Source organism: Lepisosteus platostomus, chromosome 20, assembly GCF_059453375.1.
Source record: "Lepisosteus platostomus isolate fLepPlt1 chromosome 20, fLepPlt1.hap1, whole genome shotgun sequence".
Lineage (NCBI taxonomy): Eukaryota > Metazoa > Chordata > Actinopteri > Semionotiformes > Lepisosteidae > Lepisosteus > Lepisosteus platostomus.
In genome coordinates this window covers 1,721,298-1,744,140 of record NC_142630.1, presented here as the reverse complement: position 1 = coordinate 1,744,140, position 22,843 = coordinate 1,721,298, and the positions used below count along the sequence as shown (strand labels likewise).

The 22,843-nt window shown below is 47.6% G+C and overlaps 2 protein-coding genes and 1 long non-coding RNA gene across 4 annotated transcripts in view; 1 reads left to right on the top strand and 2 right to left on the bottom strand.

Moving 5' to 3' along the window:
* The window catches only part of LOC148644228 (Golgi apparatus protein 1-like), a 36,844-nt gene extending 33,763 nt beyond the window's left edge, over positions 1 to 3,081 (bottom strand). The window contains exon 1 of the mRNA XM_088614321.1: positions 2,547 to 3,081. Within this exon, the coding sequence (XP_088470447.1) occupies positions 2,547 to 2,867 (321 nt within the window). The 5' untranslated portion in view covers positions 2,868 to 3,081. The remainder of the gene's footprint in view (positions 1 to 2,546) is intronic.
* On the top strand, positions 1,106 to 4,439 carry LOC148644227 (uncharacterized). Of its 2 annotated transcripts, XR_015928749.1 has the most exons (3): positions 1,106 to 1,267; positions 1,780 to 1,862; positions 1,949 to 4,439. It is a non-coding gene; the product is annotated as an uncharacterized LOC148644227 (long non-coding RNA). The 2 variants fall into 2 exon arrangements; XR_015928748.1 differs by having other exon boundaries at positions 1,780 to 4,439.
* Positions 4,440 to 7,878: 3,439 nt separating this feature from the next.
* rfwd3 (ring finger and WD repeat domain 3) lies at positions 7,879 to 22,096 on the bottom strand. The gene is made up of 13 exons (XM_088614324.1): positions 21,891 to 22,096; positions 20,365 to 20,668; positions 19,176 to 19,417; positions 18,349 to 18,419; positions 16,705 to 16,932; positions 15,830 to 15,921; positions 15,057 to 15,171; positions 14,564 to 14,798; positions 13,673 to 13,823; positions 11,969 to 12,145; positions 11,057 to 11,271; positions 10,324 to 10,541; positions 7,879 to 10,058 (listed from the first exon to the last, which is right to left on the bottom strand). The coding sequence occupies exons 2-13, from the start codon at positions 20,658 to 20,660 to the stop codon at positions 9,915 to 9,917; spliced, it is 2,184 nt and encodes a 727-aa protein (XP_088470450.1). The 5' UTR covers positions 20,661 to 20,668; positions 21,891 to 22,096; the 3' UTR covers positions 7,879 to 9,914.
* Positions 22,097 to 22,843: the final 747 nt, after the last annotated feature.

Genomic DNA, 22,843 nt, shown 5'->3' with positions numbered 1-22,843 from the left:
CGAGGCACAGAATGTATTGGCTTCATTCCCTTTCCAAGAACAGACCACCGCCTTTCTGCTCGATGCAGAACAAAAGAATAAGAAGACTGCATCCGACCGTTACAGACAATGGAGCAGAAACCTGGTCGTTATTTAAAACCATAACTTAAGGCTTTACCTTAAAATGAATGAAAATGCAAAAGAATACGCTCATTTCCTAATGATACACAGAGCCACCTCACAGCAAGCTCTGCTCTCCTGCAGCACGGTGTACATCCCCGTTTTACAACAGCACCAGTCTGATCCTTCCATGTCAAAACAGAAATTAGCTTCAGAACCTAATCTTTGCCATTCCTTTGCAGTGCTTCAGGGCGAATGTTACGGGAGTCAGAACAGGGTTTAATCAGCACGCACCAGGCGTGTTGATGGTAATGTAAGTGTAAAAAGCCCAGAACAGGCAGAATAATGTTGCAGCATTTCTGCTGATTGGTGCTGAACAGCTATACTACTCAATCACACTGCTTTACAAGTTTATAAAGCCTCTTGATTGTATCCTTATCACTGTCAAAATGAGAGTGCCAATCTTCCTTCCACATGTACTTTTAAAAGCAGATGGCGATATTGTAACCACTACGTAGCCAGTGTAGGGACAATGTATTTTATTTTTTAACAAGTCACTTCATCACGCGTGTGACGGTCAAACGGTCTTTTACAAGCAGCTGAATCTTCAGAGGGAGAGAGACAACGAGGAAGCATTTCTACACCGCATACAACCAAAAAAACAACAAGGTTAGCAACTTGTCCCAAAACGCAACATACACCCTGGTTTAAAAACACCACAAGGAGAACCGTTTACACGGCCTGCTCCGCCGAAGTCGGCGCTTTTGTTTTAAACAGAAGACGCAAAAGCTTTCAAGGCGACTTTTTGTGGTTTTTTTTTTTACTGCCCTGAACGCGTGACGCCTCGTACACGTCTCGCAGGGAAAAAAAAATAGCGGGGGCAAAATATTTCTTGGGACCGCTGCCTTGGTCTATTGCCAAACTGTGTTTTTATATATATATAGATATAAATGGCATTTTCGGGCCCTGTGCTGGCTGGCGCGCTAGTCACCAGCCATTACCTTGGTAACCCGGAGGAGAGACGAAACAGGATTTCCTCTCCCTGCGGTTCACAACGACGACTTGAGGGAGGCAGGGTCCCTATGAGCCGAGGCGGCTGGCCGTGTCGTGCTTTGTCAACTGCACACCTCACCCTGAGTTTACGGTCGTTGCAAGCTGCGTCAGTAAGGTAATTTACTGCAGAAGTTTGCCGTTGAATGCCATTCGAGTTGCCAGATGTTGGGGGAAAAAAAACCCGAAATCCTGTTCAAGCCCGTTGCTTGCTTTTCACGGCCCGCCCCCCTCCCTTAAACTCGAGGCTTTTCGCAAAGTGAACACGCTTGGGCCGTGGACAGTAAAAAAAAAACCCCACCCGCGGCGGCGCCGTGGGACGACAACTAAATGACACGTCATGCCCCACTCGCGAAATGTGGCACGCAACCTATGCATCGCTGCGGTCAGTTCCCCCAAAACAGAAGCTCAACGCCGTGCCCTAGAAACACCGCTGAAGCGCTTTCTTGCGAGGAAAACGCCAAGCAAGTTTCATGAGTAAAAGTGAAAAAGGCTTTAATGTCAGTCTTTGCATACTCCTTTCCCTCTCAAAAAGGATTTCAAGTGCATAGATAACTTAGACGTTTGATGCCCCTCCTCCCTTTAGTCTGAACTTCTTATTGAAGTTATTTTTTTTTTACTTTCTTCCAGGAGTAGCACCGTTCAACAGCGTGACGAAACACCGTCTCCAACTTCACCCCCCCAACTAGGTTACAGCACTGCAGAAAACCCAGGTACCTCACGGCGGTTACAATCACACAAATACACAAAAGGAGGCAAGAGACTCAGACCCGGCTCAGTTTATGTTCCTCTCTGGCAGGGAAATGCAACAACTCCTCTAACAGGCGCTGTACAATCCTGCAAACCTTCGTCCAGGGAAGACACGTATACTATCGTGGACGAGCAATCTCTGAAATTCAGCCTCCCTGTAACAGCACGCCTCAGTGCTGAGAGAGAAGCTCAGCAATGCCATTTAAAAGACTCACAAACTGGGCGTCTTGAACTGCTGGCCATTGAGCTGCTCGTTCATTATGAACACGGCACCTTGCTGCCGGTGCAACTCGTGAGTATCAGTTGATATTGGTCACTGGTCGTGCAAGGACCCGTCTCCCACGGTGACAAACCCACGGGTCTCCCCCACACTGACCACACCACCGTGACAAAGACACGCATGCAGCAGCCCCCTTAACACGCAGGACTGTGGTGTCTCTCTCCAGCGGGGGCCTCGTACCGCACGGCGGGTCCTGCAGTCCCCGGCGGGGGTGGTGTGCGTGTCCGTCTGTGAGGGACGGCGCCCCGCTGCTCCAGTGCCGTCCCTGTCGCATCCACACCAGCCCCCCAGTCCCCCCATTTCCCTGCAGGCAACACCCTGCCTACCGGCCCGCAGATCCCCCCCGCCTCCGCCGCCGCCGCCTCACCTCCTTGCGGTCCTGCAGGCACTCCAGCACGGCCAGGTTGTTGCTCCAGGTGTGCTTGGGGCAGAGCCGGGTCAGGTCCTCCCGGCAGGCCTCCTCCTCGGCCAGCTTCCAGCCGGTCGCCCGGCGGGGCTGCGCGGCCGGGGCTCCGAGGCCCACACCGCCCGGGTTCGGCGGCCCGCCGGGGTTCTGGCCGCCCGGGGGGACGCCGCCGCCGGGGACGACCATCAGATTGCCCCCCTGCCGGGCGTCCCGGGAGGCGGACAGAGCCAGCAAGGCGGGCATCAGCAGTAGGAGCAGCTGAACACGTCTACACGCCGCCATCTTCGGGGAAATGGCTACAGCAGGACGGCGGTACGCCACTCCTGTTTAAAGCGTCGGCGTGCGCGCTGTGGGCCGGCCCACCCCGCTCCCTCCTCCCCGACCCCCGCACGGACGGGCCGGCACCGCGGGAGCCCGAAACCGACGGCTAATTGGGCTGCCAGCGGTCTGGGCTGTCAAAAAACATTAAATTAGTTGTTATTCTACGAGGGACGGGCCTAGTAGTAGTAGCCGTTCTTTTTTTTTTCTCCTTAAAATAATAAAAAAAAAACCCACAACACACACAACGTCAGCTCACTGACGTTACAGTTAACCGGTGACAGTAAACCCATAAACTTAGGCGACCCCGAGAATCAGATATTGATCTGGTTTGGAGCCCGTTGTTTTAGCTTTGAGATAAGTTCTGATGCTGTAGCAGAGATAAACGTGTATCTAGTGCATTGATGGTTGGGGAAATATGAGAATTTTGCCTTATTTCGAAGCCCTAGTGAATTCTATTTTACAATTTGTTCAAAGGGTTCTCTTTTTTTATACAATGAACGTGTCTGAATAGCCAGTGCCATCGGCAATAATTGTTTTAAAAATAAAACTATTTTTTTTAGTTTGTTTTCAATTTCTTTCGCACGATTGCATGGGCTATTCAGACACGTTCACCATAAAAAAAAGAGAGAACCCTTTGAACAAACTGTGAAATGCGGTAAAGATTTTGATTATTAAATGCTCACAAAAAAAAATTAACGGTCCTTTTCTGCTACGCTGAACTTTTACCGAATAATTGTACTGAAGGATTTTCAAACAGGCGAACTACGGCTGTTTAATTTCGATCATTGTGGTTCTAACTAGACATCGAGAGAGCGGGTTTGTTTCCTGTGTGGTGATGGGTATATGGACCAAAGTCAATTGCTGGACAACGCGGGTCTGTTTCACCACATAAAAATCCATCAGGTGTGGAAGAGATCCAGGCAGGAGTAGGTCTATTAGATTACCAGGCCCTCTGCAGCAGGTGGGTAGAAAGGTGCAGTACCTTATTACTGCAGCTCGCACTGAGAAACGCACACCCTTCCCTCAACACACTGGAAATATACACACGCTGTCTTACTCCTGCATTCACAGTCGAGTAGCCTCTGACATACAGGACAAGACAGCAGTTACCCAGTTATCCATTTCCTAACCATGTCTTCCAACAGAGTGGCAGCGGAGCTGGAGCCTGTCCCTGCAGGTAACAGGCCCCAGGCATGGAGCAGGCCGGACAAGACACCGGTCCTTCACAGACACGCACACACACACCAGGGCCAGTCTTCCGTACCAGCATGTCTTGGACAATTAGCAGACACCTACAAGATACCCTTTCTTCGTTTATGTGCAGTAAGTGAGCCTGTTTGACCAATTTGGTTGACTACGTGTGACCTATCAGACAAGACCTTCCTCTAGTACGGTGACTAGGACCTTCAGATTGTTATTGTTGCCTTAAACAAACAACTCAACGAGCATTGTTAAATTTCCTTCTTGGGCTGCAGCCATTTGCGATGGTTTGAATATTCTCATGAAAATAAAAAGACAATACAAAAACAGGCCCACAGGAAGTCACAAAGTAGAGGGAGTTGTGCAGCTCGTACTTATATTTGTGGCTCTACCAGTGGTACAATACTGCTTTGAAATTAATTATCAATCAATTAATCATCCTTGGGGTCCTGAGAGACTGTTCCCTGATGCAATCAGAGAATCTTTCACATTAAACACTGGTAGTGCAGAAACCAACACTCTCCTGGTGTTGTCAGGTTTTATTTTACTAACAGAGTAGCTTTGAGAAGCTTTAACATCTGTTTTTGGCAGTTGTTTTTTTGCCAATAGCCAACATTTGCATTAGATAATGTGATTTGCTGCACATCTAGGTTTAAATTCGGGAGTTTGATTTGGCCTGCTGACTTGAATGATGGGGGTCTGTCCAGCAAGCAGCACTGAGAAAGATTTACAGAAAACCTACACATTCGTTTCACTCACAGTGTAGTGAGCAGAAGCGGTTTAAAAATATTCAGAGTTCCTTTTAAAAATATTTAAAATGATAAAATAAGATTTATATTTAGCGTAGCATTATGGGCAGCAAGGTGGTGCAGTGGTCAGCAGTGCTGGGGCCTGGGGTCAGTTCTGGACTTGGCCTGCTGTCAGTGTAGAGATGTATTTTGTCCCAGTGCTGGTGTGGGCTTCCTCTGGATGCTCTGTTTTCCTTGTACAGTCCGAAGACATACTGCTAGGTTGGGCAACTGCTGGGAAAGTGTGTGCGTGGTGTGAGTGTGTGCGCTGTGATGGGCTGGCGCTGGTGTGAGTGTGTGTGCGTGTGTGTGTGCGTGTGTGCGCTGTGATGGGCTGGCGCTGGTGTGAGTGTGTGCGTGTTTGTGCCTGTGTGTGAGCTGTGATGGGTTGGCCCTGGTGTGTGTGTGTGTGTGTTTGTGCCTGTGTGTGCGCTGTGATGGGCTGGTGTGAGTGTGTGCGTGTTTGTGCCTGTGTGTGCGCTGTGATGGGCTGGTGTGAGTGTGTGCGTGTTTGTGCCTGTGTGTGCGCTGTGATGGGTTGGGCCTGGTGTGAGTGTGTGTGTGTGCGCTGTGATGGGCTGGCCCTGGTGTGAGTGTGTGCGCGCTGTGATGGGCTGGTGTGAGTGTGTGTGTGTGCGCTGTGATGGGCTGGTGTGAGTGTGTGTGTGTGCGCTGTGATGGGCTGGTGTGAGTGTGTGTGTTTGCGCTGTGATGGGCTGGTGTGAGTGTGTGTGTGTGCGCTGTGATGGGCTGGTGTGAGTGTGTGTGTGCGCGCTGTGATGGGCTGGTGTGAGTGTGTGTGAGTGTGCGCTGTGATGGGCTGGCGCTCCTGTCCAGGGTGTGTCCAGTCTTGCACCTATTGCTCCTCCTGACCCTGAATAGGATGAAACAGAAAATAGACGGATGGATACTGTAGCATTTAGTCATCACAGAATTATTTGTTATCGAGATAATATAGCGCTCCTTTCGGTGAGACTGCCAAACAACTCCCTTAAAAAGTGCTTAAAAAAAGAGTAAAAAAATTGATGGCACAATGTTTTGAAGTAACTCAATGTCCAGTGTAAATTCAATATACAGTATCTATTTCTTGTTGTTTGTTCCAACCTCCAATGTGTGCAAGAGGAGTGTACCTGCCACTCCTAGTCAGTGGCTTTTCAAAGGAGAGCTCATCCTCGGCACCATGCCAAAAGAAAAAAATAGAAACAAGACCTTTGGAAGGAATAACAGTAAGAAACTGCAATCACTGGACTCCTGCTTTTCCAAGACCATCCAAAAACAGGGACATTTTACAGAGGGTTACATTTTAACTACAGGTTAATGTTTAAAATACAGCGGGACACTCCTTAAGAAGCCAGCTTTTCTTGCCTGGTAAGACATGTTGCTTGTGCAAGGCCTGCTTTTGGAAACCTTGATGCCCTGCTCAGCTTGAGTTACAAGGGCTGGATTTCCCTGTGGGAAAACCGTACTCCACTCCTTTACACCGGTGGGACCCGTGTGGAGATTCCAGTCCTGATTCCGGTAGCCTCAGTGTCTGCATGTTCCTGTTTCAGCTCAGCTCTTATCCGTCTGACTTGACAGTAATCAGCAGTCAATGAGTCTTCACTGGCTCCCAGTGTAAAACTACTCATTGCCCCCCTGGGTCCGAGAGCGTTTTATTGCTGTGAAGTGCAACAATTTGAAATCCTCTACCTGTGATTATCATAAGCCACACTAAATAAATCTAGATTTTAGTGAAAATATTTATCTATACCAGCACACAACTTGGGTTTCGTTAAGCAAGGCAGACCAAAGCAGGCTGAAATAAATGTAAATACATAAAGCAAAGAGAAAAGGTAACCCCACATTTGAATTCCTAGAAGTCTTTCAATTTTCTCGTTTGGTGTGGTGGGGAGTTCCGACAATGTCAGTTTGAAACAAACAGCATCTTGAGGTCAGGAGGGATTGCCCTTACTTGTACAGGGTGGAGGGGGTTGTATAGGACCTGCAAAAGACAAAACCCTTCTCTGGCTTGGAAAACCTTTACAATAAAGTTCAGCATTAAACACAATCCAGATCCACAGTGTTGGACCAGCTGTTGTGCCTGGCTATGAATTGGAGGCTTATAAAATGGATGAAAGATTTTCTAACAGATTGCCTATAGCGTGTTCTTATGAACAATACATTTTAAAATTAAATTGCTTTAAATATTGGTGATCCCCAGGGTAGTGCTTTAGAAGGGTGGTGTCAGTCAAGTTAAATACCTAGAAACAGTAACAGATTAACATTTAAACTTTGCAGAGAATACCAACTGCAGTTCTCAGAAGGCTAATCTGATCAGGAAGTTGAAACGGTTTAGAGTAAGTCAATATTTTAATGAGGGTTTGTAGGATGTTAGTAGGAAGCATCCTTACTTTTGGAATCATACTGTTTGTGTGGTAGCCCAAGCATTAAGGGGACCAAAGAAACACCTTAAAGAACTGTACTTTGTTGAAGTTTAAACGATAGCTCAGCTCACCATTGATGACCCCTCCCACTCTCTACTTTCATTTTCAACTGCTAATGAAAGTTTTTTTTTAAACTTTTTATTTAGCGATGAAAGGGTTTACAAACAATATAACCAAAACGGCAGAATAAACATTTACCTTCATCTTAACTGAAAGGGGTTTTAAATGCCTATGGCCGAGTAAATTGTATACAATACATTTTCCTATGCAATCAGAATATTAAATGCAGATAAGCAACTGCTTCCTACTGTATATGAAGCTATTGGATTATGTGTAATGGTAGTGTAATATGGGCAGATAGAGATGTGTGTACATGTATTACATGTCTAGGACTAGAGTCTGTTTTTAACCTGTATTTTATGTTGAGTGTTATTTACTGTTTTGTATTATGACTCCAAAGGCAAAGTTATACCCTTTTGGAACAAAAAAGTTGTATAGATTTAAGAACTAGTCAAGATCATATGTGGGTAACCAAAATCCTGAAAAAAAACAACAACCAGGAAAGGCAAATATGTTTTATTAAAAAATTAAATATCATTTTCAATACTGAAATAAGGACATTATCTGAAAGCAATATACACATATATACACATAAAAAAAAACATCAGGTTTCTCACCCACACAAAACAAATAGACAAAGAACACAGTGGTTACCTGTCACAGTTTAAACTTTCAAGTTGGACTTTGCCTACTGACTCTTGCAGACTGCGATTACTCGTCTGCTCAGACACACAGCTGGATTATGTTTTTATGTTGCCTGTGACAATGTTCATGCCCGCCTCTCCAAATCTCATTGCGTTGTGTCACATCCTGCGGTATTCTGTGATCAGCAGGATCTGAACAGCCTGTCCAAGCACCTTAGCTCTTATCAGACAGGAGGATACATCCAATCACTCGTGCAGACAAAAGAGCAGGTACTTTCAAAGTAAAGGGAGTCTCAGCATCGGTGCTGGACATGATGTTTTTTAGGTAAAACTTGTAATAACATTATGTTGGTTGGTGCATTTGACCAAAATAAACATTGAACTTTACCAATGCAAAACAGATTGCCTTTGGAATCTGTATGTTACATTAAGCTGACAATAGTTATAATAACTTTGTGTATTATTCCCCTAACCACAATACATTGGAAGAATTCAAGCTATTAAAGATATTTTGAAACTTTGAATATCATTACTTATAAAACACGCTCTTGTAGATTGAAGGATTTTGTTCTTTGTTGTACTTTTCACATTTTGACGATGGGATTCGGGTCATTTCTAATCAAGAAACACTCCATCTCACACAGAGTGGATTAAAATGTGTGAATGATAAGAAGCAAGAATGTAATGCAAGGATTTCGTTTTCAGGATGAATGAAACCACGCAGCAGTTTTTGCTCATGATGGCAGAATGTTGTCCTGTTCTAAGCTCATGGATTGCAAGGTGATTAAGGGTTGTGTCAGCTAATAGAGCAGAAATATCAGCAGTTATACATGTGTCCCTCATGAGAGAGAGAAAATACTTTTATGGATGTTTTTGCCTTTGAGCTCCCTGTAAATCCGTTATTTCCATGATGCCGCCTTTCAAAATATAACTTTTAAATCCCAGAACCTTAAAACAAAATCACTGTTAATCATTACAAAGCACAAGTGGGTCCAATATGTAACTTGAGCCATTACTGTAAAACACAGAGATGCCCCCGAGAGAGGAAGCTGAAACAGTCATCCTCAAGCCTTTGCTGGGATGCAGCTTTTAAAAGGACCGCTGTGCAGAGTGAGGATCGCGGACGCAGCCCAAGGATTTCCCCGGCTCAGTACTGCTTATCCGGATGTTTCACACCCACTGTCAAACCACAAGGAAAACTGCATGGGAGCAAGAGAGCGAAAGCTGAGATCCACCCACGGGCTCCAATTCATCTGCAATGGCAATCGCATACAGAGCAACAATGTGTGTCGGGGGCAGAGGGTAATCAGAGCCGTAAATAAAATAAAAATCTTTCTTTTCCTAATTGGGTGTCAGAGTAGGACGCTGTCTCCAACCCTCGTTCTCAGCACTCCTGAGAGCTCCTCCTGAGTGTCAGTTACTCAGTTTACATCCTTTTCAAAGCACTGCCTTGGAATAAACTGCCACCTGTTAACTGTGTGAATTTTACATTGGCAGCACAGAGCAGAAACCCCGATGTCCTGGGTGAACACCTGCTCTTCACCAGCCACTGTCTGAAACACTGGAATGATGCAGGACAGACAGAGCTGAGAGGTGGCAGGGAAGCAAGAGGCCGTTTGCTTTGATTGACCTCTGAGCACGTGTCTCTCCTGATATTCATTTTCTTTCAACTATGAACTACAGCAGATGATGATTAGATGAACAGTTTCCGGGAATACCATGATGTTTTCTTTAATAAGTCCTAAAAACTACGCACGTCATCTTCTGAAGCACAGCGAGTGCTGGTATTAAAGGCACCGTTGACTCATTCCAAGGTTTCTATGTCCGGATCTGGAGCAGAGGCTCGGCTCTGTGCCCACACCCTGGGGTCTTTCACTGCCGGCTCACCCAGTTTCACTCCCACTTGTAGATCTTCACCATCTTCTCGGTCAGCGAGGCCAGGAAGCTGCTCTGGTTCACCTCGAAGGGGCAGACATCCAGCACGGGCTGATCAGCCTGTAGCTTCTGCAGCAGCGCCCCACTGCTAGCGTCCCAGAGCTGCAGAGAACAGGAAGCAGAAATCAGGACTCCTCACTCCCCATCACAGTGTGCAACAGGAACACATTCACTTATTACAAACATGGAAGACTGCAGTCAACTCCCAAACCTACAATCCATAGAAAAAAGAAGTATGAAATATTTTTCTCTTAATGCTGAAAATCTCTGCCACTGTTTCTGTAAACCCCACCCCCCGGCGGCCTCCCGTGTCCCAGGGTGTGGCGAGTGTGCCACACAGCGCCACCCCAGGCCCCTGGCCTCTCACCATGGCGGAGCTGGAGGCTTCGTCCCCAGCGCACACCAGCACGGAGCCGTCCCGCGCGGGGCTCTCCAACACGGCGTTCTTGGTGAGCAGCTTGCAGGAGGAGCCGGCGCTGAAGGTCTGGACCGGGTGGCAGGTGCAGGAGGGCTCCTGGGTGGAGTCCTGCTGGGGGGCCCTGCTCAGCTCCATCAGCACACAGCGCAGGGACGGGTTCACCTTGCCTGCGGAGGGAGGAAGGGACAGCTCAGCCAGGCCTCCACTCGCTGACCGCTGAATGACCCGTCGAACTGGAATGTTTCAAATGCTTTTACAGTACGCTTTCGTCTAGCAGGGAAAATAGTTTATCACAGATTCTCATCTGTACCTTTAAAGTGTAAGGGATCTGTTAAACCTTCACGTACCTTCATATTTTAGCATCACTAGAAAGAAAAGAGTAAGGAACCATTCAATTTTTAGATCACTCTTTTGGATGAAATGTTGCTTATAAGGCTGGCATTAATCTCTCAGCACGTCTCCGTGCTCTCCAGCCCAGGAGCCAAGAGAACAGATTCTGCAGAAATGTGCAACGTCCCTGTTTGGTGTTTTCTTAACAAGACCCTGGAATACAGTGAGAGGTCGTATTCTCTTTCACAATTAACTCATATGCAAATGATCCTATAACATAAATCCGACACATGAAAAAATCAAAAACGAAATTTAATCCAGTGCCTACCCATGGCACGGAGCCCGAGCTCACCTGGCCTGTACGTCACCAGGCAGTGCCTGCTGCGGGGCTCCACCTGGATGTCAGTGCAGCCCCCCGTCTCCAGCGGCAGGACGTGGGGTCGGTAGGACGTCCCCTCCAGGTGCTCCCAAAAGCAGCCCCCCTCCAAGGTCCCGGCGATCAGGCCGCCGCAGGGGAAGGCGGCTGAGGCAGCTCGGGGAATGTAGGACAGGGAAGCCACTGGACACCTGGGGGAACAGGTCACACCGCTCCTACTCTTCATACATTACAGTCGCAAGGGGAATGACCTCACCCAAACACCATCGTTAACACACTGGACTTTCCTCATCTGATGCATTTATAAAGACAATGCGTTTTACACTACAAACGGAATTAACTTTTGATATTCTAATGCCAAAAACCCACCTCAGGGATCCAGGTCTGTGCTTGCAAAATCTAAGAGTGCGCAGAACACTACTAGCCTACTGAACAGCAGCTATACAAACTCCATCAAGTCTGCTTCCAACATGTAAGCACATTTGCCAGAGATGAACACAAGGAGCTGCCCAGCTATGGGAGTGCTATAGAGTGAGATTGTTCCTTTAATGTACAATAAGATTATGACATAACCATTCATCCATTTTCTCAAGGTTTCGTCCAATTCAGCGTCACAGGGCAGGCGGAGCCAATCTCGGCAAACAACGGGCTATAGGCAGGGCACACTCTGGGTGGGACGCCTGCCCATCACAGGGCACAAACACACACACTCACACCAGAGCCAATTTTCCTAGAAGCCAGTGTGTCTTTGGACTATTGGAGGAAACTGGAGCACCCAGAGGAAACCCACACCAACACAGGGAGAGGAAACTCCACAGATATCACCCCCAGGTCAGGAATTGAACCAAACCTTGCGTCACGATTCTGGTGAACTGACTGCTCCCTCACCTGGATCCCAGCGGACTGAGCTCCTGGACGTGTGTGCTGGTGTCCCGGGTGTCGTACACCAAGACGGAGCCATTGCTCAGGCCGGCGTAGATGTAGTTCACATTGTCCAGGCACCAGCAGCAGCTCCACACAGGCCGGCCTGTGTTGTACGTCTGTACAACTGTGTTGGTCAACAGGCTGAGGAAGACAAAGTGAGATACAAATAAATGGGAATTGTTACAAAAGAGAGGAGGCCACATGGCCCATCTAGCACATTGGGTGATCCATGGATCCCATCCAGCCATCTCCTGAAGGAAGCCAGGTTATCAGCTTCAACGACTTGGCTGGAGAGTCTTGTTCAAGTCAACCACAACCCATCATGTGAAAGAAGGTGTCTTCTATATTAAAAGCACTTGTGTCCTCAGACTTGTTTCACTGTTGACTCTGAAGATATCCACTGTTTTAGATCAGAGGAAAAACCAGTTTCACTTTACACTGTTGCATAATCAGTGTCTTTGCAGACAGTCAGCAGTGTGAATTTTTACCTGATCTAAATTATTAGAAGTTATGTGTTTTTAAGTGTGCCTTTTCTTTTTATTTGTAGAAGAGGAGTGAACAGCATCTGGAATCCACTCTTTTTGACAGTCATTTCTGCCAATTTCTCATGGCCCTGTTACCAAGGCTTTGGAAATATGCTCTTGTTCACTTTTCCATTTTGTGAGGGAAACCTTGGTATTTGCCACAACGCTCCCAGCCATATCAGACTTCCTGTATTTCGTTTTTCAGAAGCACAAACCAAAACACTTTATGAGACATTCTCTGTGGAAGTTTTGGTCCAAGTTTTTTTTGCCTATAGATCCTAAAGGGTTTGTTACTGACTCACAGAACTACCTACCTTTAATTCTGATTCTCTTCATTTATGGTCTTCTTGTGAGTTTTATTGTCTAGTAAGCGATCATTACTGATGTTTGCCTGACACTGAGCACTCTGACAATCTGACTGATGTACATTTTAGAAAAAATCTCCTGAAGGGAGGTGAGTAAAGAAACAGCACTCAACAAGAGCACAAGAGGTAACTGTGAGATTTTTTTTCAGTGATAATTTATTTGAACAGTACTAACCTTTTTAAAGCTGAAAAGGAAAAAAAAAAATCAAAAAACACATTTTATTCCCCCAAAAGTCCTTTATCTTTATTAAATTAAGATCAGTTCAGTGTGAAGTTCATTGTACATTTATGTTTTGCAGCTCTCAAAAGGCTTTAGTCTGATGAAAATAGAAAAAGATTCTGGAGGGTTGCCAACCACTGTTCTAGGCACTGAAATAACTGTTCACAAAGAACCACTGAAGGACCACAGAAATGTAGTGAACAGGACACGGACATCATGACCATCATGACTCCCTTCTTATCTTATGGGGGTGGCAGAGAAAACACAGTCTGACCTGTCTATATAATAGACCCCATCTGTCTATTAGAACAGCTCTAATGAATTAAAAGGGATACTGCATTTTTCTTTCTCCCTCAAAAAATGATGTGGACTTGACCAACTTTATTATTACTTCAAAAACGGCCCCTATGCATCTGCAGACATTTTTAGGATTTTACATTATTTCTCCTCCAGCTTAAATAAAATCACAAAGCAAATTTCGGCTCTAAAACTCACACGCTGCCAAATGATCACACAAACCGAGCCGGAGGCGACAGAAGAGGTTCCCCTGTGAGCGCACCTGGTGAGTTTGACGGTGTTGTCCAGGGCTGCGGAGAGCAGCAGGCTGTCGGCCTGTCTGCTGAAGGCCAGGCCGCGGATCTGCTTGGCGTGGATGGGGACATACTGACACGCCTTCATAGTGGCCGCGCTGATCTTCTTAACCCCACAGCCTGGCAGGGAGACAGAGCAGGGTCACCAGAGCAAGGGACCACCGTGCAAGACAGGTGGGCTCATTCAACAACAAACAATGAAGCTCTAACGGGCTGGTAACTGAGACCTACTGTTCGGCAGCACTGTTTAATCCTCATTCCTAAAGGAAATGTAAAGAGAAAAAGGTGCACATCTAGAAGCAGAGTAAGAATTCTTCTGCCGGTAAACTGCACATCAAATTCAAGTACTACATGCAGACGAAATGTAGCAAATTTTACATTTGAGATAAAGTGAACTTATGCTACACGGTGTGGGTGTACTTCCTGTGCCAAAGAATGTACCAGAGATCCCTTCACCCTTTAAGGAGAACATAAGGTTTCCATTGCAGATGCAGCCTAGCGAACATTTATCACGATAGAAAATTGTGATTATTTCTCAACTACAATAAATGAACTGGCATTCTTTAAATAATTTAATATACGTCTTATATGGATCAGCTTCTAACTTACATTTAATCACTTCAGAGGACGCAACACGGACCATATTTGAACTGGACTGCAAGACTAAAAAAGGATAAGAACACAAGCACAGTGCTGCCACGCCTAACCAACCCACCCACATCAACCTGGGCTCGGCCTTTCACGCGCTCATCCCTCGCCCTGGATGAGGGCATCTGCTCGCACGGCTACAACAGTCACCTCCCGGAGGGCAGACAGGGAGCCGCCGACAAGAGCACGCGGAGCAGCGGAGTCGGGCTCACCAGGAACAAGCGTGGCCTGGGGTGAGGGCTGGGAGGCCAGCAGGCAGCCGAGGGGCTCGCAGTAGGACAGCACCCGGCACCCCCCCATCTGGGACACCAGCACTGCTCTGGCAAAGGCATAGCGCCCCCCCTGGCCCTGACTGGGAGCCTGAGCGGAGAGAGGGTGGCCCGTGCGCGAGCTGCCGGGGGTCTGGGAAGAGCTGCAGCCGGGCTGGGCCATCAGCGCCTTCATCTCCTGGGACACACGGAGGGGGGGGAATGAGTGCAAGCTCGATCAGACTCACTACCGCTGGGGCAGCAGCATCAAGAACTAGCTCGTGTCTGTTACAACCTGAAGTTACATGCTCCGCCGCTAATGTGACGGACTCTGAAATGCACACAAGTGAAGCCAGGGATTATGTTGATGAAGTAACACTGCCGGGTTTATGTTATGGAATTCCAATTTATCAGTATTGGGCTGGCCGTCGGTGAACTGCCGAGCGCGATCCTCTACCTGTATCTGCTTGCGCAGTCGCCCGCACTCGTCCGTCAGCACCTGGAGCTGCAGCCTGCACTGCGCCGACTCCAGCTCCGCCTTCCTGCGCAGGGCCTGCTCCTGCTCCAGAGACCTGCCCAGGAAGAGCGGGCGTCAGCACGGCCGGCTACACCGACCAAGCACTGGGCTCGACACACGGGCCACAGCACTCTGAAATCACCGTAGGCCGCAGCAGAGAGAGAGAGGGACAGCGGTGGATTTCCTGTTCCCTGATCTCCACACAGTCCCACATATTAGTCAGCATGAAGAACATACTGTAAAACACTTTAGATACGAGGACAAGAACTACAAGAAAAAAAGAACACTAAAGCAAAGCTGGGAAATCAATATGAATTAATTCCAGGACGCTGGCATAGCTGCTTGGAGTTTGTGTTCTCCTGGTGATCGTGTGGGTTTCCTCTGGATGCTCCAGTTTCCTCCCACAGTCCAAAGGCATGCTGGTAGTTTAATTGGCTTCTGGGAAAACTGGCCCTGGGGTGTGTTTGGCTGTGTGTGGACTGGCATCACACCCAGACTGTATCCTGCCTTGCTTGCTGGGATGGACTCTGGCTCTCGCATGACCTTGTACTGGATAAAGCGGTTGGAAAATGGATGGATGGATTCCAGGACATAAAAACAAGACACTGCAGCCGGTCTTTGTGCTGATTTCTTTTGATAAATGGTAGGGATGATCTTTCATCTGTCACTGGGGGGGGTGAGGGGAGACTAGGGGAAAGAGCTCAGCCTCGTACCTCTTCATCCTCTCCTGCTCGCTGTTGTCCACAGCCCGGAGCTTGCGTGCGTAGAGCAGCACGATATCGGTGCGCTTGGCCTTCTTGTTGCACTGCGGGGCGACAGCAGGATGGTTACTGCACAGTACATAAACATGCGCATCAGACAACGTCTGGGATAAATCTTTTCATGTTGGGCTATTGAATTGTCTGCCTCCTGTCTGAGGTTCACTGACCAATGTTGCAAAATCTTGAATGAATAAGGATAATTACAGGGTACATCACATCTCTCATCTCAAGAGCGACATTCCTGAATGTAGCCAATCTTCTGGGCTCTGGTGAGGACAATGATGGACACTCAGCCAGTGCCTTCTCAGTAATTTTCTAGGCATAGGAAAGCAAACGCAAATGGACATATCCTTACAGACCTACCGCAACAGAAACCACATGGAAGTGCATTTAAAACCAAGAACAAAAGGCACTTCTTTATGCAAAGGGTTGTGGGAGTCTGGAACAAGCTACCCAGCCACACTGAAGCCGATACCCTGGCTTCTTTCAAGTGACAGCTGGATGAGATCCTGGGATTAATTCATTACTAACGACCAAACAGGGAAGTTGGGCCCAATGGCTTCCTCTTGTTTGTAACTTCTTGTTCTCTGGTTAGGCCCAGAAGAAGCTTGTCTTGTCCTCTCACGCAAAAGACACGCGTGGCTCGCCAAGGTCACGTTTGCACTGAGGAGTTACCCCAAGCCAATCCAGCCTGAAAACACCCAGAAAACTTCGATGATGAAACGGCTAAGCCCCTCCACCCGCTCCTGAGGAGACCCAGTCAGGCCAGGGCGCAGCCTGCTCTGCTGAACCGACGGTGCTCGGTGCTGCTGGGACGTGGGAGTGACCTGTGGGCACTTGGCACCCTGCCCGCGGAGCCAGCGGTCGATGCAGGTGAAGCCGAAGAGGTGCCCGCAGCGCAGGGCGGCCAGCCGGTGCTCCCCCGCTGAGGTCCAGGGCTCAAAACAGATGGAGCAGGTCTCGCCCTCGCCCCCCTCCCCGTCCTCCTCCTCCTCGGCCGGCGGTCCAGGGAGCGCTGGATCACTGGCCTCCTTCTTCAGCATGGGGGACCTGGGCTGGAGAAGGAGAGGGCAACACACGCTCAGCAGCTTCCTAACTTGTCCAAGGTGCTGCTAACACATCCTTCCTGAGCGAAGCCTAGTGAGAGCAGCAGGATCTTCAGGTTCGGTGGTTAAAACAGACCACAGTAAGATAAGATCACTTTATTGGCCAAATACAGTTTCTTGTATAAGAAATTTGTCTTTTCGCAGACCCCAACTTGCTCTCCATGAGACACACACAGGGAGAGAAGTTTGGGGTCAGAGCGCAGGGTCAGCCATTTATACGGCATCCCTGGAGCTGTTGGGGTTAAGGGCCTTGCTCAGGGGCCCAACGGAGTAGGATTCCTCTGCCGGCCGCGGGATTTGAACCGGCAGCCTTCCAGCCACAGGCACGGATCCTTAGCCACAGAGCCACTGCCCCAGTACTGTGGTGAAATTGTATTTTCACAAAACCGTAGATGAGCATCAGTTTACAGTTTAGTTCTAATTGTCTTTCCTAAGGCACACCTGCATTTTTTCTTGTGTTTTACGAGCTTGCCTGAGGACAACCAACAATCAACTGGAACAGATTAAACTATCGTGACAACATTCACTCCTACCTACCGAATAAAGACAGTAGCTTAGGCAAAAACCTTCATCTTAATCCGTACAAAAACTGAGAAGTCTCACAATTTAATGTGAGTTAAACTAGTTTTCAGCTAACAAAAGATAAGGCAAACTCATCCATACACACTAACAGAGAAACGGTTCTGAAAATAATTCAGTAGACTACATGAGATCAACAGCCCTCTAAGTACTGAGTCCATCCTTCTAATAAGTGGATTAATACAGCTTTGAACAAAAAAAGATCACCTTTGCTCTTCTAAAATATGACTCATCAAAACCAATTTGATTAGCCAGCACTCAACAAAAACGTTTCAGAGCCAAAACAGCTTTAAACAGCACGACACCTACTTGACCTCCATTATGAAGAACGAAATACCTTGTTCTATTCTGTATTCCAGACACTACTGATCTAGCTGCTCCCTGTACTCAAGACTCTTGCTCTGCAGAGCTGCTGTATCTGTAGAATGCGCTCCTGAAGACTGAAGCCTTATACCCAGTTTCGTCACAATCTGAACGGGCCCATGGAACAAGAAAGAAATGACTGAGCTATTTCTTGAATGGAACCCTTGAAGATCAGCCTAATTGTGGTGACCATTCCTTTACGTTACACACAATGTAAACACAGCTTATTGGATTAATCCATAACCTTAACAACACTCTTTGCATCTAATTGCACAACAAAATCTGAACTACAGGTACAGCTGCTTATTAGAAAAAGAATTAGAAAAACAACAAAGATAAAACCTGGAAAGAGATTCTCTGGGAGCCTAGAGATGTGGGTTATTTCAAGTAGCTTACAGTCTGTGTTGAGCTATAGTAACTTACTTCAGTGGGCTGCGGAGTTTCTTCCACAGTCTCTGTACTCTGCAGTCTCTCCTCCACTGCAGCTGCTGGTCCTGCATGCAAACACGCAGATAACAGTCAAGCAAACCTGCCGCTGAAGCAGAGACAAGGCCCTCACACCCATTCACAAAAGCTTACACAAATTTTACGTTTGGTCAATTCCATAACTGTTATTTAGAAGTTCAAATGATACCATCCAAAAATGGTGAAACATTTTCTAGGCATCAATTTGGTTACTTAAACCTTTTAATGATCTGAAATCATTTAATGGTCCAAAATTTGGAAATATGTTGATGAAGATTCTTAATTTACTGCACACAGCTTTGTCCTGCAAGATTTTCAAAGGATATTTTTTATGAGCCATTGTGGTTTTACTAGAAATTGGATTATAAAATTCACTATCCCTTCAATTACTTATACATGCACCTACATACTGGGTAGAACGTGTGTACAATTCAACAGAACTACCTCTAAATCCTCTTCTCAAGCCTAGAAAAGCCTGAAAAGACAATTTATTGCTGCACTTTGTTTTACAAAGGAAATCACTCGTCACCAGGAAAAGGAAGGACGAACCCAAGATCCAGATCGTTCCCGACTATCAAAACCATCTCAACTGACACTTTGCACCAAGAGTGGAAACACTGCGACTGAAGAAAAGAATCCCATGAAATTCTCAAAAACAACCAGTTAAACTTTATACCAAAGAGGAGATTCCCCAAGGGCCTCGGGTCTGATGCTTTTAGTTAACATGTGACAATTAAGACTCACAGGAGGACTTGAACATCTTCCTTACGGCGTAGAATTGTTACCTGAAGGGGCGGGATCCTGCAGGGCCAGCAGCGCAGGGATCTCGGGCGCAGACTCTGGTGCCAGGCTGGCCGGGCTGGCGGGGTCGGCCCCTGGCTGGCTCTCCTCCGAGTCGCTCACCTCAGGCGCTGGCACGCGGGCGGACGGCGAGCGTGTCAGATACTCCAGTATCCCGCTGGCCTGCGGCGCGCGCGTGGCGGGGTGGAGGCTGGACTGGACCGGACCCGGGAGCGCCAGAGCGGGCCTGCGCAGGGAAGGGCACACGCTACAGACATGTGCAGGGAAACACGGACACAACCCCTCGCCGCCCACCGGGCACCGCTGAACTCGTGACACGCTGATGCCGACACAGACTCCCCAGGCTCACTGGCTGCAGAACTGATTCATTGGACCAGCACACACACGATTCTAACACCGAGCCCACACACAGACATCGCATGCCCACTGCGTGCCTTTTACTACATCTGCAAGCTAATGATAAACTACTCAAAAAATTGTACGTTATTTAAAGGGGAATGCTATTTTTATATCCCGGAGTTAGAAAGAATCGGCATTAATGAGTGCATTTGAAACCACAATGAAGTAAAATGTAACTTGTAAGCCCTTCAATTTACGCCACAAAACAGACTAAATTTCCAGGTTTGTGCAGCACCGTAATCTCAGATTCAGAACCACTATGGTGACCTGATGCGGCCCTATGACATTGTAAAGAAGCAGGCTGGTGAATACATCTCTTTTAATCCCACAGAAATATTGCTCTTGACTTTGAGACGGTTTTAACTTACTTGTTATCTCTGCATGCAGATCACGTTGGAGACTTTCTGCGGTGAAATGTCCGCTGCCCATCCTGTACTTACTTGCTCATGCTTTGCATTACATCAGTCGTTACAGTCACTAGTGAGCAGGAAGGGCCACATCACATCCCAATTCGTGGGAACATGAATACTAGTCTGTGACAACAAGGCGACTTGAATTGCTTTCACAAAGGTCACGGCTTTGTGCTTAATCTGAAATTTGTAACATTTTTCTATAATGTCAACATATCTGTGACTGAGATTTAATAACTGCTCTGAGAAACCGAGACTGCAGCTCCCCTTTAACCAAATACCCAAAGCCTTAACTTGGGTCTGACAGGCACACCAAGAGGTGAGGTCAGAACTTCAACAGAACCGATCCGTTAATAGGACATACCTGGAGCTCCTGGAGTTCGCAGCCCTCCTGGGCCTGGTAGTGGTGCGGCGGAGCAGGCTGTGTATCCGGGCAGCTCTCGCCCTGACGGGCACTGCCCCCTGATGCCCGGCGTGGTCCAGCAGGCCCACGAGGGCAGCCACCCCAGGCCGTGAGGGGCTAGGGGGCACCCGCTCGTCCTCTTCATCGGTGCTGCCCCCCGAGTCAGGGATGAAGATGGGCAGCTGGTAACTGCCCCCCTCCTGCCCGGCCGCTGTGACCTCGGCGCCCACCTGCAGATCCACTTCCATGGCCTCCATGGGCCCACCTGGGAAAGGAAGAGCTCAGGGATGTCAGGAGGAGAATCAGGAATCCGAGCCGATCCCCCTGGGCCCATGGGGGGCGTGCAGCCATAAGGTGTGACAAAAATCACACATATTTCCATATTTCCTTTTACGTATTGTTTCCTAACAGCCATCAAAGCTGCAGGGGCAGGTGCTTCCACCACCGAAATGTTTCAAGGGCAATTATGCCATCATCACCGGTACACCTACCAAGGAACAGGAGCTTGTGCCAGCACAGGACGGATCTGACACTGTCATTGCTTTGCGACATTAGAAGGGGTTAACCTTATGTGGAAAGATGACAAAACTGTTATCTTAAAGCGTTTTATTTAACAACTATGCAGGAAAGTCTAGCAGATTAAGTTTCTTGGCGAGCATCGGAAGTTCTAAAGCTCAGGTAACGTTTGAGGTTCCATATCACAACAAAACACCGAACTTTACTTCTCCTAACATAATCAGCTGCCGAAAACACAGAGAGCATACAGCCCACCAGAAATTGCACCACATTAAGAGCGAGTCATACAGGAGCTGGACTGCAGGGATGGCCGTCCAGTACGGATCACGATCCGCTCAGGGCTAGTGCTAACCGAAGATCAGTCTGGCTCTGCGTGAGTCACAGTTACACCACACCACACTATAAACCAATAATGACGACCGATTTAATTTACTACTGTTAGGATGGCTAAGTGAATACGTTTACCGTTTTTAATTCGTCTTGAATAAAAACAGGTCAGACCGCTGTCAGACGTCGCGGTGTCCGTTATGATCGTTTACTTCAGTGCGATCATTTCGACAGCCTTTCCCAGTGGTGTAAAATCTGGAAATATGAAAAACGATCCCTCGGGGAGATTTAACAAGCGCTTGTCCCAGCACTACGGGTGGCGAGCGCTGTGCGGCTCTGCAGTGGAGAAAGCGGCAGGGAGCTCCGGCGGCACCAGCGGAACCGTGCCCGGCTGTCACCCCGGGTTGTAGGCCCTGAGCTCGGCAAGCGCACCAAATCGAGACCGAGGCTACTCCGCCTCAGCCTGGGAAAGGAACTTCTGGAAAACGCTCGGGGTTTAATCTGTTGCAGGCCCACCCTTATCTCATCTCATCTCATTTTTTGAAACTTTTTTTCGTTTACCTTACCTTATTTCGTCCCCTTACAACCGTCTCCTGCAAGCCGTATACCGAAAGGGCGCAGTAAACAAACGCACGTCAACTTACCTTTCGTAACGTGCTTCGGGTCTCCAATACGACGTCTTTACGGACGCCCCCCACCCCGCGGGTGGTGTCAAAACTATTTTTATTTCCCAATATCGCTGCGATTGACTGTCCGGGATCGGGCCCTCGGCTGTGCGCTCTGCGGCCTCTCCGGGCTCATCCGAATCTCCCCGCCACAGCCCGGCCCCGCCCCCTGCGAGCCGCGCTTTCCTATTGGCCAGCGGGCTGCCCTGGGCTGCATCCGGTCGGCCCGCGACAACTTTACCACACGTTGTGTTAATCCTCATTTTATGTTTCAGACCACTAACAAATGTTTTCAAACTTTTCCTTTTCTTTATTTTCCATTGCTGAGATTCCTTCTGAATTTCTCAGTTTGTTCCTCCGACTAATGTCTCCAATATTCAGGTGCGTTAGGGTGATGATAAAGAAAGGGGTTATTTACTGTACAACGTTATCATTTCATACCACCGAATACGAACTTTTATGAAGGTGTGGTCAGTATATTTTACATTTTAATATCTTAAGTGTGCATTTGGTATGCAATGACCCAAGGGAGGAGTTGTCTAAAATTCTGAGATTCACACTCTGAATTGCTTTTCTTTTGAAAAGTCCGTTGTGATCAAGAGCAGAATTTGGTGACAATCTAAACACAGACATTGTACTCCTATAGAAGAACAGAATTTACTGATCTCAATCAAAAACAGCCTCAAGCTGTCGCACTGAACAAAAGGCACGTTATTTAAGAACAGCATAAGGAAGATCGTACATAGAGGTAATTCTCTTGCTTTGTGGTTGCTACAGGTTAAGACTTCCAAATATGTCATCCAGCTCCTTCTTGAAACAAACCAGACTATTGCTGGACAGCTTGTTCCAGACTCCCACCACCCTTAGTGTAAAAAGTGTTCATGTTGCCCATTCTCCATTTAAAATGCACTTCTGTGTGGTTTTCTCGTTTG